Consider the following 14,524-nt stretch of genomic DNA (forward strand, 5'->3'; position numbering starts at 1 on the left):
GTCCAAAGGCGGAAGTCACACCCCCACCCACATCAATGGGGCTGTGGTGGAAAGGGTGGACAGCTTTAAGTTCCTCGGAGTCCACATCACGGAAGACCTCTCCTGGTCCCTCAACACCTCCTCTCTGGTGAAGAAGGCCCAGCAGCGCCTATATTTCCTAAGGAGGCTGAAGGGATGTAATCTGTCACCCCTGATCCTCTCTAACTTCTACCGCTGCACTATAGAGAGCATCCTGACAAACTGTATCACAGTATGGTATGGCAGCTGTAGCCACTATGACCGGAAAGCCCTGCAGCGGGTAGTCAAAACTGCCCAGCGCATTACCGGCACCCGGCTACCGACCATAGAGCACATATACCAGAAACGCTGTCTACGGAGGTCACGGTCCATCATCAAAGACCCTACCCACCCCAGCCACAGTCTGTTCGCCCTCCTGCCATCTGGGAGACGCTACAGATGCATTCGCACCCGTACGACCAGATTTAGGAACAGCTTCTTTCCCAGGGCTGTCATCGTACTGAACTCCACAAATAAACTCTAAAGCCTGCACATCTGCCAATGCACTTTATATGGTTATATTTATGTTAATATACTACAAGCCAAATGTATGTTGAATGTTTAAATGTCTTAATCCAAATGTACACTCTCGGGAGCCGCAAGCCTACATTTCGTTGTACTGCACTTGTTAGTGCACTTGTGCACTAACAATGACAATAAAAGTTGATTTGATTTTTTGATTTGATTTGATTTGTGAAATGGTGAGTCTGCAGCGCCGCCTGTGGTAGGATTGTGGGACAGCAACCTCTTCGGCCGCCGTAGCGCGTTTTCTCGAAATGGCGTTCTTTCCGTGGCAACGAGATACAATCCCATGGCAACAAGAGGCGACCAAGTCCCGGCAACAAACAGTGGAGAACTCGCTCGTCACAGAGAGAGAGAGAAAAGCCGAGCCCCGAGCCGCCCGACAGCAAGGCCCCGAGGTCTCCTGCTCAGTGTCACCACCGCCAGCGATGAGGTGGCGTTGCCCGGCCCGGGGTGGGGGACTGCGGCTGTGAAACGCGATCTGTGAAGGACGAAGGCGAGAAATAAACTTTTAAAATGAATGTTAGTAAGAGCATCCCCGTGGTGAGGCACATCATCAGGGACAGTGAGCTGGGACTCACACAGGTAAGTCAGGAAACAGCACCCACCCACTCAGTCTGTTCAATGGCTCTCTGAGCCTTTAAAAAAAATCTATACAGGTTTTCTATCGACACCTTCACCCATTTCTAACATGTATAAATGGGACTGTAACATTTGATGTAAGCCTGTGAATTCCTGCTCTAGTCGTGGGTAAAATGTGTAATACTAGAGGCTCTGAGGAGTAATCTTCCATCCTGATTTACCCCAAAAGGTCAGTGGGTTGCAATGTGGGAAGTATTTGCAGCACAGTGAACTCGCCAATGAGAAAGCAGCAGAGTGAGCAGATTACTCACCAACTTGCTACAGGTATGGGGATTATTGACTGGGAAAAGCCACTTTTTCCACAGCAAAGTTGTGGAGCATGCAGTAGCTGCCAGTTAGTCAGGAAACTCTAGGGGAGAGGGGTCCAGTCATGTGCAACAATGCTTGAAGAGAGATACCAATGGTGTGTTCTATAATTCTGGTTATAGTCTGAGCTTTGTTGCAATTGTGCTCTGCTCCTGTCAGTAGTTAGTGCATGGGTGTCAGGAGCCATGCTGTATAGGATAGCTTGAGTCTTTCTGTTATTATTCTTTCACTCTTTTTATTCTCCTTCAAATAAGGGTTACACAAATGATTACCTTAAAATTAAGGCATTGTGAAAGCTTTTGAGAAGCATTCATGATTTTGTGCTACTGGCTACACATCATGTCCACATTGACACAAAGGGCTAGATTTTGCCAGGCCCAAGGAGGCGGGAATGGAGGCGTGTGGGGTGTTAAAATTGCAAAAAGTGGCAGATGGGCCCCATCCTGCCTGCAAGCAATTTTCCCAAATGCGTGGTTTCTGATCCCGTCTCCATCCCACCTCCAAGAGGCGGGATAGGCCCTTAAGGCCCTTAACAACCACTAAATTGCCTCTATAATCCCATTTTGAGAGGCCTTTCTGATTTTAACACGTTTCCCACGTGATTCACGTCTCCTCTGAAACACGACGGTGAAACCTGGCGGGAGCACAATTGGATTGCTGACTATCAGCTGCAGCTCCACCATTAAATAGGAGATTTGATCAGTCATCATTTGCAGGTGGCAGGACATTGTTGTCTCAGGTCTGGGGGAACTTTTAGCAGGCATAACCATAGCTGTGGAAGTTTGGAGCCTGACATCCATCTCCAGTGTGATCTCCTGGTAAACCCCTCTCGCCACCTTGACTGAGCGCTTCCTCAACTGAGGCATATACCAGAAGCATGGGAACCATTTATTTCCTTTCCTCCTGGACATCAGATTCGGACGAAGACCAGCCATGGCAGCAGCAAAAGCATGAACAACAGCAGCACCAACAGCAGCGACAACAGGAGCGCCAAGCTGCTGCTCACCCACCTGAAGCTGCACAGGCCATAAGGCGCCAGCCCATGGAAGCCCGTCGGTGCAGGAGCTACCCCCCAAACAGGGTCTACAGACAGAGGATCAGCTACCTCAACATGAGTGAGCAGCAATGCCAAAGGTGGCTCCGACTTTCGCGAGAGGTAGTGGGTGACATCTGCGCAATTCTGCAACAAGACCTGCAACCCAGAGGAGCAGGTGGACCCCCCTTACCAGTGGCCATCAAAGTCACCACCGCACTCAACCTTTTTGCTTCAGGCTCATTCCAGGGATCAGCAGCAGACATCAGCGGCATCTCCCAGGCGGCCGCACACACTTGCATCACGCAGGTAACCAATGCCCTCTTTGCCATTGCGCACAATCACATCCATTTCTCCAAGGATCAAGCAAGTGTCACGGCGCGTGCGGTTGGATTAGCTAATCTGACAGAATTTCCAAGGGTGCAGGGCGTTGTTGCCTGCACACACGTGGCCCTTAAGGCACCCCATTGTAATCCAGGTATTTTTGTCAACTGCAAGGGCATCCACTCCCTCAACGTGCAGCTGGTGTGTGACCACAAGAAGGAAATTTTGCATGTTTGTGCCAAGTACCCTGGATGGGAACCTAGGTAGTGGAAAAGAGGGAAGTCATATGAAGTCAGAAATAGATGGTAGAAAGGTGAGAAGCAATAAGCAAAGGAGAGAAACACAAAGGGCCAAACTAATTCATAATGAGAGTGTGAAAAAAGCAAGCCTGAAGGCTTTGTATCTTAATGCTAGAAGCATTAGGAACAAGGTGGATGAATTAGTTGTGGAAATAGAGGTAAACAAGTATGATTTGATTGGGATTACAGAAACGTGGCTGCAGGGTGGGCAAGGCTGGGAACTTAACATCCAGGGATATACAATATTTAGGAAGGATCGGCAAAAAGGTAGGGGAGGTGGGGTAGCATTGCTGGTAAAGGAGGGGATTAATGCAATGGAAAGGAAGGATATTAACTCGGATGAAACGGAATCTGTATGGGTAGAAATGAGAAATAGCAAGGGGAGGAAAACGTTAGTGGGTGTGATATATAGGCCTCCAAATAGTAATATGGAGGTGAGGGAAGGCATAAAAAGGGAAATTAGAGAAGCGTGCGATAAGAGCACAGCTGTCATCATGGGTGACTTTAATTTACATATTGATTGGACTACCCAAATTAGTAAAAATTCTGAGGAGGAGGAATTCCTGGAATGTTTTCGGGACGGTTATCTGGACCAATATGTCGAGGAGCCGACTCGAGATCAGGCCATTTTAGACTGGGTATTGTGCAATGAGAAGGGACTTATCAGCAATCTTCTTGTACGAGGCCCCTTGGGTCAGAGTGATCATAATATGATCGAGCTCTCAGTCGAGATGGAGAGTGAGGAAATTGAATCAGAGACTAAGGTCCAGAACTTAAATAAAGGGAATTACGAGGGTATGAGATGGGAATTGGGTAAGATTGATTGGGTGGTGTTTCTGGGGGGATTGACAGTGGATAGACAATGGCAAGCATTCAAAGATAGAATGGAAGAATTCCAGAACATGTTTATACCGGTTTGGCATAAAAATAAACCTAAAAAGGTGACTCAACCGTGGATAACGAGGGAAATTAGGGACAGCATAAAATCAAAAAAAAGGGCATATCAACTGGCAAAAAAAAGCACCAGACCGGAAGATTGGGGGCAGTACAGGATACAGCAAAAGAGGACAAAGGGATTAATCAGGAAGGGGAAAATAGAATACGAAAGTAAACTTGCAGCAAACATAAAGACAGACTGCAAAAGCTTTTATCGGTATATCAGGAGGAAAAGACTGGTAAAATCCCAAGTCGGTCCCTTGCAGTCCGATTCGGGAGAATATATAATGGAGAATAAGGAAATGGCAGACCAATTAAACTCATACTTTGGTTCTGTATTCACAAAGGAGGACACAAATAACCTCCCAGGAATATCGACAAACATAGGGACTAATGAGAGGGAGGAGCTGACAGAAATTAGTATCTCTAGGGATATGGTGTTGGGTAAGTTGAGGGGACTGAAGGCCGACAAATCCCCGGGGCCTGATAAACTACATCCTAGGGTACTTAAGGAGGTGGCCCTGGAGATAGCAGATGCTCTAAGGATCATCTTCCGGAACTCCATTGACTCGGGAACAGTACCCGTGGATTGGAGGGTAGCTAATGTTACCCCAATATTTAAAAAGGGGGGTAGAGAGAAAGCAGGGAATTATAGACCAGTAAGCCTTACATCGGTTGTGGGCAAAATGCTAGAGTCCATTATTAAGGATAAAATAGCGGAGCACTTGACAAATGGGGAAAGGATCGGACAGAGTCAACATGGATTTACAAAGGGTAAATCGTGTTTGACTAATCTGCTGGAATTTTTTGAGGAAGTAACTGGTAAAATAGATGGGGGAGAGCCAGTGGATGTGGTGTACCTTGACTTCCAGAAAGCCTTCGATAAGGTTCCACACAAAAGATTATCATGCAAAATTAAGGCTCATGGGATTGGGGGCAAAGTATTAACGTGGATAGAGAACTGGCTGGCGGATAGAAAACAGAGAGTTGGAATAAACGGCTCGTTTTCGGAGTGGCAGGCAGTGACCAGCGGGGTGCCGCAAGGATCTGTCCTGGGACCCCAGCTGTTCACAATATATATAAATGATCTGGATCAGGGAATTGGATGCAATATTTCCAAATTCGCTGACGACACTAAACTAGGAGGAGGGGTGGGCTCTGATGAGGATGTCAGGAGGCTACAGTGCGATTTGGACAGGTTGGGGGAATGGGCGGATACGTGGCAGATGCACTATAATGTGGATAAATGCGAGGTTATCCACTTTGGGGGTAAAAACAGGAGGGTGGATTATTATCTAAATGGCAATAGATTGGGAGATGGGGAAGTGCAGAGGGACCTGGGTGTTCTTGTGCACCAGTCACTGAAGGAGAGCATGCAGGTGCAACAGGCGATTAAGAAGGCAAATGGTATGTTGGCCTTCATATCAAGGGGGTTCGAGTATAGGAATAGGGATACCTTACTACAGCTGTACAAGGTGCTGGTGAGACCGCATCTGGAGTATTGTGTACAGTTTTGGTCGCCCCATCTGCGGAAGGATGTTCTTGCCATGGAAAGAGTGCAGCGGCGATTCACCAGGCTGATACCTGGAATGGCGGGAATGACCTACGAGGAGAGATTGAATAGTTTGGGCTTGTACTCACTGGAGTTTAGAAGATTGAGAGGGGATCTCATCGAAACATATAAAATTATGGCAGGCCTGGACAGGCTGAATTCAGAGAGAATGTTTCCAATGGCAGGGGAGCACAGAACCAGGGGCCACAGTCTAAAAATAGCGGGCAAATCATTTAAAACAGAGATGAGGAAGAATTTCTTCACTCAAAGAGTGGTGAGCCTGTGGAATTCCCTGCCACAGAGGGCTGTGAAGGCTAATTCAATAAATATTTTCAAGAGAGAATTGGATATATTTCTGAAGGCTAAGGGGATTAAGGGTTACGGAGAAAAGGCGGGGACGGGGTACTGAACTGGTAAGATCAGCTATGATCTCAGACGAAGATCAGCCATGATCTCATTGAATGGCGGAGCAGGCTCGAAGGGCCGAATGGCCTACTCCTGTTCCTATCTCTATGTTTCTATGTTTCTATGACTCCTTCATACTGCGCCAGTCTAGTGTGCCTCCGCTCTTTAGTCTGCCAGACCAACTTAACAGATGGCTACTTGGAGACAAGGGCTATCCCCTGAAGATGTGGCTAATGACGCTGTTGAGGAGTCCATCCAACGAAGCTGAGGAGAGCTACAACTCCAGCCACATTTCCACCAGATCCATAATTGAGCAAACCATCGGCATGCTGAAGATGCTCTTCAGATGCCTGGATAGATCAGGTGGAGCCCTGCAGTACTCAGCAGCCAGGGTCTCCAGAATCGTCGTGGTTTGCTGTGCACTTCACAACATGGTGGGGGGGATGGCTTACCAGGGGAAGGCAGCAGCAACCAACTTCCTGGCACCAGGGGTGGCTCTGCTGCACAGGATGGGAGGAAAAAGAGGGGTAGAGCTATAGTAATAGGGGATTCTATCGTAAGGGGAATAGATAGGCATTTCTGCGGCCGCAAACGAGACTCCCTGGCTACAGCTACGGCCATGGAGGCAGTAAGTCACCGGAGTGAGGAAAACATGGTGAGTGTTCAGAATAGACTGACATCTCTGGAGGAGCGATGGTCAGCTATTGAACAGAGAAACTAGAGCTTCATGGAAGTCCTTCTGAGTAGGACTGCCAGTGCAGATACGGGTCCTCATGGCCCCCCTGATGTGCAGCAAGGTGCTCTCAAGCCACTTGCAAGCGCTGAGGGGGACCTGACCCATGAGAGGGAAGTTGGTGGCAGACATCAAGGAAGTGGGGGCTCCTCTCCAAGCGCTCACACTTCCATGCCACTGCAGAGCCCTCAGTCAGAGCCGCACCAGAGTCCCCACCCAACTGAGATCGGCATCTCAACCCCTGCACAGCTGCAGGAGCAGCAGACTGTTGACGAGCCCTCACAGGTTCGCAACCCCAGAGGACGCCTGCCAAAGGTGTCGAGACAGGAGCAGCAAGAAAGTGAGCAAGGGGCCTCCACATCTGCTGAAGCCACAGGGGAAACACCACATAGGAGCACGTAAGAGACATGCTCATAAGAGAAAGATACTGCACAAATAGTCACAAGGGTAGTCACTTGGGTGAAATGTGTTTATTTTTAAAATGCCATCAGTTGGTTATTGTAAATTAAAATTCTGATGGCAACTGTTGCAGTTGTGGCATGTGTCATTTTGCAAATGGGACTTCCACATTGAGGGCTTAGGATTACTTGCAATTGTCAGTATGGTGGTCAGAGTGCTTGGAAACCTCTGGTTCTTGGCCATTGTCGACGCCGTGGTAAGAAGCTGCGAGGCAAAAGTGCTTGATTGGCTAGGCTAAGCAAATCTGGCCAAGATGAGCGCGTTCCTTGCATCCCGGGCAGCAATGTTCTCGCGTACTGCTGCCGCTGGTTGATGGGCCTCTGCAAGATGTTCATTTTCGCTCTCCTCCTCCTCCTCCTCCTCCTCATCTGAGAAGGATATATGAGGAGTCACTTGGTCCTCAGGAATCTGCAAGCCATGACGCTGTGCCATAGAAACATAGAAACATAGAAGATAGGAGCAGGTGCAGGCCATTCGGCCCCTCGAGCCTGCTCCACCATTCAATGCGATCATGGCTGATCATCGAAGTTCAGTACCCGGTACCTGCTTTCTCCCCATACCCCTTGATCCCTTTAGCCTTAAGAAATATATCCAACTCCTTCTTGAAGACCTTTAATGAATTGGCCTCTACTGCCTTCTGTGGTAGAGAATTCCACAGGTTCACCACTTTCTGGGTGAAGAAATTCATCCTCATTTCTGTCCTAAAAGGCCTACCCCTTATCCTTAGACTGTGACCCCTGGTTCTGGATTCCCCGACCATCGGGAACATCCTCCCTGCATCTAGTCTGTCCAGTCCTGCCAGAATTTTATAAGTTTCAATGAGATCCCCTCTCATTCTTCTAAACTCCAGCGAGTACAAGCCCAATCGACACAATCTCTCCTCATATGTCATTCCTGCCATCCCAGGTATCAGCCTGGTGAATCTTCGCTGAACTCCTTCCATGGCAAGAATATCCTTCCTCAGATAAGGCGACCAAAACTGCACACAATACTCAAGATGTGGTCTCACCAAGGCCCTGTACAACTGCAGCAAGACATCCTTGTTCCTGTACTCAAACCCTCTCGCTATGAAGGCCAACATACCATTTGCCTTCTTAACCGCCTGCTGCACCTGCATGCTTACCTTCAGCGACTGGTGCACAAGGACACCCAGGTCTCGTTGCACTTCCCCTTCTCCCAATCTATTGCCATTCAGATAATAATCTGCCTTCCTGTTTTTGACACCAAAGTGGATAACCTCACATTTATCCACGTTATATTGCATCTGCCATGCTTCTGCCCAATCACCCAACCTGTCTAAATCATCCTGTAGTTTTTTGGCATCCTCCTCACAGCACACACGTCCACCCAGCTTTGTGTCATCTGCAAATTTGGAGATATTACATCTAGTTCCCTTGTCTAGATCATTAATATATATTGTGAATAGCTAGGGTCCAAGGACCGATCCCTGCGGAACCCCACTAGTCACTGCCTGCCACTCGGAAAAAGACCCATTTATTCCAACTCTTTGCTTTCTATCTGCCAACCAGTTCTCTATCCAAGTCAATACCTTGCCCCCAATCCCAGGTGCCTTAACTTTACATGCTAATCTCTTATGTGGGACCTTATCGAAAGCCTTCTGAAAGTCCAAATACACCACATCCACTGGTTCTCCCTTATCTATTTTACCAGTTACATCCTCAAAAAATTCCAGTAGATTAGTCAAGCACGATTTACCTTTTGTAAATCCATGTTGACTTTGTCCGATCCTATCACTGTTTTCCAAGTGCTTTGCTATTACATCTTTTATAATGGACTCTAGCATTTTCCCCACTACCGATGTCAGGCTTACTGGTCTGTAATTCCCTGTTTTCTCTCTACCACCTTTTTTGAATAGTGGGGTAACATTAGCTACCCTCCAATCCATGGGTACTGTTCCAGATTCCATCGAATGTTGGAAGATGATCAGCAATGCATCTACTATTTCTAGGGCCACTTCCTTAAGTACCCTAGGATGTAGATTATCAGGCCCTGGGGATTTATCCGCCTTCAATCCCATCAATTTCCCTAATACCATTTCCCTACAAATACTGATTTCATTCAGTTCCTCCCTTTCATCAGACCCTATGTTCCCTGACATTTCTGGGAGGTTATTTGTGTCCTCCTTTGTGAAGACAGAACCAAAATATGTATGCCATTTCTTTGTTCCCCATTATAAATTCCCCTGATTCTGACTGCAAGGGACCTACGCTTGACTTCACCAATCTTTTTCTCTTCACATATCTATAAAAGCTTTTACAGTCAGTTTTTATGTTCCCTGAAAGCTTACTCTCATATTCTATTTTCCCCTTCTTAATTAATCCCTTTGTCCTCCTTTGTTGAATCCTAAATTGCTCCCAATCCTCAGGTTTACTGCTTTTTCTGGCCAATTTATATGTCCTCTCCTTGGATCTTATGCTATCCCTAATTTCCCTTGTTAGCCACGGTTGAGTCACCTTTTTTGTTTTATTTTTATGCCAAACTGGGATGAACAAATTCTGTAGTTCATCCATGCGGTCTTTGAATGTTTGCCATTGCCTGTCCACCGTTAACCCTTTGAGTGACATTCCCCAATCAATCCTACCAAATTCGCGCCTCAGACCATCGTAGTTTCCTTTATTTAATTTCAGGACCCTAGCCTCTGAGTCAACTACTTCATTCTCCATCTTAATGAAGAATTCGATCATATTATTATCGCTCCGACCCAAGGGGTCTCGTACAACAAGATTGCTAATTAATCCTTTCTCATTACATAATACCCAGTCTAAGATGGCCTGATCTCTGGTTGGTTCCTCGACATATTGGTCCAGGAAACCACCCCGTAAACACTCCAGGAATTCCTCCTCCACAGTATTGTTAATAATTTGGTTAGCCCAATCTATCTGTAGATTAAAGTCACCCATGATGACTGCTGTGCCCTTATTGCACGCTTCTCTAATTTCCCTTTTAATGCCATCCCCAACCTCTGCATTACTGTTTGGAGGTCTATATACCATTGTTCTGCTTCTCTTCTGAGATGGAGGTGAGAAGTGCTTTTGCATATTAGAATGGCTTTCTAATAGGTTCAAGTTGACGGGTGCCTCAGGGTCCTCAGCCCCTTCGTCAATGCCCCCCACCCCTTCCTTTTTCCGGGACTGTCGGGCGAACCCATACATTCTGAATGACTGACAGTTCTTTTGTCACAGCCAACAAACCAGTTTTTCACGTATCTGCACAGTGCGATCCCATCACAGAGAAAATACCCTCAGAAAAATCCCATAAAGTCCACAAAATATTCTCGACTGAGTTCATTCTTTAAACAGAGACTTTGCGATCTCTTCAGTCCCCCATTTGATGCTTTTCTTTCCACAAAGCATCACTCGACGAGAGAACAAAAGCCAAAGTCTCCCACAAGTGAAGCTGTTTCCCTGGTTTTGCGTTTTAAACCCTTTACTGCGTGTCATAGTTCCCTTCTACCGAGTCAAAACATCAGTGAAACGGCTTCTTAACAGATTCAAACGGCTGGGTTCCAATTCCCACAGACAAACTTCAAGTCAAAATACAGAACATTAATACGATCCACAGGACGTTACCAAAAGGTCAACGCGCACATCACACAGTACAGCATTGACAGGTGGTAACACATTACAAAAATGCAACAGCGCACATCGCGCAATACAGAGTGAAAAACTATAACCAAAATACAATGCACTTGCTTACAGAACTTTGGTACATTACAAGTTTTGGCAGGGAGAAACCATCATCAACATAAATCAATTACACCTTTCTGGATCGATCTTATACCCCTTGCCACCGTGCTCGGAGCATCTGGCTCCATCACCTGCAGCTGGTGTAAAACAAGTAGCTTACGAGCAACAATTGTATGATAACTAATGCATGGGAACAGATGCGGATCCAGGAGGAACCTTTATACTCAGACCGATGTCCCGCCATGGTGGCGAGACAATCCCTTTGATCTCCTCCCCCACTTCTACTGTCTTTTGCTCTAAAGTGTAAAAATGTTTCTGGGAGAACTCAACGGTCTTTATTAACTCAGTGAGGTGTTCCGGCACAAAAGGAATCGGGTACCCGAAATGCTCCACATAGTCCTGGAGATGCGTGAAGGTGTTGTTCACAGTGAGGTGAATGGTCGAGGGATCGGGGATGGGAGTAATTTGCTCTTGTGCCACTTGAACCTCAGCCTTGGGTTTGAAGCAAAAACTGCTCTTGCTCACCGGACACCACATGTCCTGGCTGTACCGGTAGTGGAGCGCACTTGTGGTGATACAGTATGTCCCACTCCCTACGTATGCTACCTGTGGAGGTACGTGATCTGGTGCCATCACTTCCATGGTGCAATTGATAGGTTCCGCGCCTGCAGAAGCAAACCCACATTCTGGTCGCGCAAAAGCATTCAAGTGCTGGGGACACAGCATTATGTGTGCACCCCGGCTCTGGCATCCGGAGAAGTCAGTGCCTGTCATAGCATGCTCCCACTTTATGACATACGGCGGGACAGCTTTAAAACGAACATGTACTCCTCCACGAATGACCCCGATATTCTCAACCCTGTATACCGGTGCCGGCCGGGATGACCCGCCCATTACCGGCATCCTCACTACAATTCCCATCACTGTATGGTTGGACCGCCCGCAATCTACAGGGACAGGGTAGGCTTCAGAGGCTAAACGAAGCTGGCATGGGCTCAACGAATTGCTATACGGGTGCAGCACGGCAAGATGCTTGTCGCTTAACCATGAAGGGATGTGACCTTGCCTCAGGTCCTCCAGGTTACTGCGGCCCTCGCACTGCAACCATGCTCCATACAACACACACACCTCATTCCGTGCAGCCTGCTCTGAGGCGTTCCTGTCCTCCCGTATCAAATCATTAACAGTTTTTGCGTGCCTCTCCAGCTCCGCAATGATCTCCTTTAAATGAATGGTCATTTCCTGGTCCTCAAGAAGCTCTGAACCCACCACTGTATTCTCTTCCCCTAGAATCTTACGCAGTTGGTTTTTTAACCCAGTGATCTGCATCTGGAGTTGTGCATCATCCATACTATTAACAATACCTGTTCCTGTCCTGAATGCTGTGGCTACGTCGTTCCAGGTCCCTTTTCTCTGCCTCCCAGACCCCACACTATCCCCAACATTCAGATTATAAAGCTGTTCTTTCTCTAGATTGCCATAGTCCAGTTCATAAAATTCCTGAAACATCGCTTTTAACAGAGCTTCATAAAGCTTCTCCGTCTTCCTTGGACACCACACAGGCAGATTGACTTCAGTCAGGTTCAGGATCACGGATGCCACGGCGTAGTGCATGTCCTGAAACAACACTTTGTCAGTAGGGATTAACACCAACCCATTCCCTGGACCCCTGGTGGTGATGGGACACCCATCTACAGTCGTCTGTACCGTCGGGGCTCTGGGCGGGAGCTTCCTGGTGTATGAGATGAGCTCTGTGGCGTTGATGGTGTTTGGGAGTTTTGGGATCACACAGGAGTCCACACTCCGGTCCCACCCCCGGCGTCCTGCCATCGCCTGCTAAACGCGATCAACACACCCGCTGGGCAGATCTTTTCCGACCCTCACATACACACATAAATCCCTTCCTCGGATTCCCACCACTTATCCCAACACACATTCACTCCTCCCTGAGAACCCGTGATCGTCCGGTACGTGTCATTACTTAGTCTTTCCCAGTCAGCTGTCTGGTCCCCTGTATCTGTGCTCAGTTTCCTGAGCCACCACCACCTTCCCAGTGGAATGTGTCCCCTACAGCTAAGGCACACCCGTTTACCCTAACCCGGGAGGTGGTAACCCCTATTCTCGGGCATGGGATGGACGCTTCACCATAGGTGAACTTGTCATGGCTGGAATATCGGGTGGAATTCGACCCCAGCTATCCAGGCCATCTTCCCTCGTGGAGATAGACGCTCGCCCCATCCTTCGAGCCACCTCCAGTGGTCACGGTCGGTCCGTCACCGCCGGTGCAGCCGAAGACAACCGATTCCTCGGTGTTGCCCCTGTGACTCGTGCTGGCTTCAATCATGACGATCAGGACTACCATGGCTGACTTCATCTTGTTCTTAGGCATTCCCTGAAAACACACACAATGCAATGTTGTCCTTGGGTGATGCCTCACCTTTCCAGACGCAGCTACACACGATTACATTTGGTATCCAAAGCATACATGTAAATCCAAACTATACAGACAAGCTAAGGCAACAGACAGGAGAGAAAGAAGTTATGTGCAGCGCCACCCATCTCCGGGTGGCCACACTAGGTCTCCTCGACCCTGGGCCTCTTACGACTCCAGCTTCCTTCATTCACCGGTGTGTAAGGAGGCGTCCACGGCACCCTCGGCAGTGGGATCCTGGCACTCCTTCTCACTCCTGCCCCCACAGGCGGAACGACTGGTCTCTCTGTGGGCTCCTCACAGTCCCAGATTATGGGCTGGAGATCCACACCTGTAGCGCAGCTCACCACTCCCTGCTGTTTCCTCCTCTTATCAGCTCTTTCCCCAGGGTTGAAAAGCTTGCACTGATTGATATGGAACTACTTAGTGTGTTGGGGCATTTTGACCACATATAACATTGGACTCGCCCTATCCACGATACTGTACGGTCCCATGTATAGCGGTTCAAAGGTCCCTACCCTGGCGAAGTTTCTAACCATTACTTGATCTCTGACCTTCCACTCGTGGTGCCTTTGAGGCTCAAGCAATAAACGATTTCTACGATGTTGCTTCCCCATGTTACTGGCAGCCTGCCAATGGATCTGTCTGAGATGCTCAAGCAAATTCTTAACAAATCTGTCCCGGTTCACCTCTCTCAACTGACCTTCCGTGAGAACCGGGGCCAGTACATGGCTGGGCGTTCTCATGACCCTGCCAGTCACGAGCTCATGCGGGGAATACCCTGTGCTTCTTGATGGGCTGGCTCGGGCCCCCATCAGAACTAATGGAAAGACCTCCACCCATTTTCTAGGTGAGTCTCCCGACTCCTTCCGTAACCTTTCCTTGATGGTCCTATTCATCCGCTCCACAATCCCCGATGACTGCGGGTTGTGTGCGACGTGCCATTTACCCTCTACACCTAGCATCTTCAGAGTCGCCTGCATGACTGCCCCTGTGAAGTGACTCCCCTGATCGGACTCCATATACTATGGTAGCCCCAACCTAGAGAACACTTCTCTCACTAGAATCCTTGTGGTTCCCAAAGCTGTGGCTGTTTGGCATAGGAAGGCTTCTACCCA

General features: G+C 48.1%; 1 protein-coding gene across 3 annotated transcripts in view; it reads left to right on the forward strand.

Annotated features, from left to right (window-relative positions):
- The first annotated feature begins 931 nt into the window (after window positions 1-931).
- cfap69 (cilia and flagella associated protein 69) overlaps window positions 932-14,524 on the forward strand; it is a 224,067-nt gene continuing 210,474 nt past the window's right edge. For all 3 annotated transcript variants that reach the window (XM_085987885.1, XM_085987888.1, XM_085987886.1), the window contains exon 1: window positions 932-1,164. In XM_085987885.1, coding sequence (XP_085844011.1) covers window positions 1,096-1,164 — 69 coding nt within the window. In that variant the 5' untranslated portion in view covers window positions 932-1,095. The remainder of the gene's footprint in view (window positions 1,165-14,524) is intronic.

Source organism: Somniosus microcephalus, chromosome 5, assembly GCF_052327205.1.
Source record: "Somniosus microcephalus isolate GS21.2 chromosome 5, FLI_Smic_1.0, whole genome shotgun sequence".
Lineage (NCBI taxonomy): Eukaryota > Metazoa > Chordata > Chondrichthyes > Squaliformes > Somniosidae > Somniosus > Somniosus microcephalus.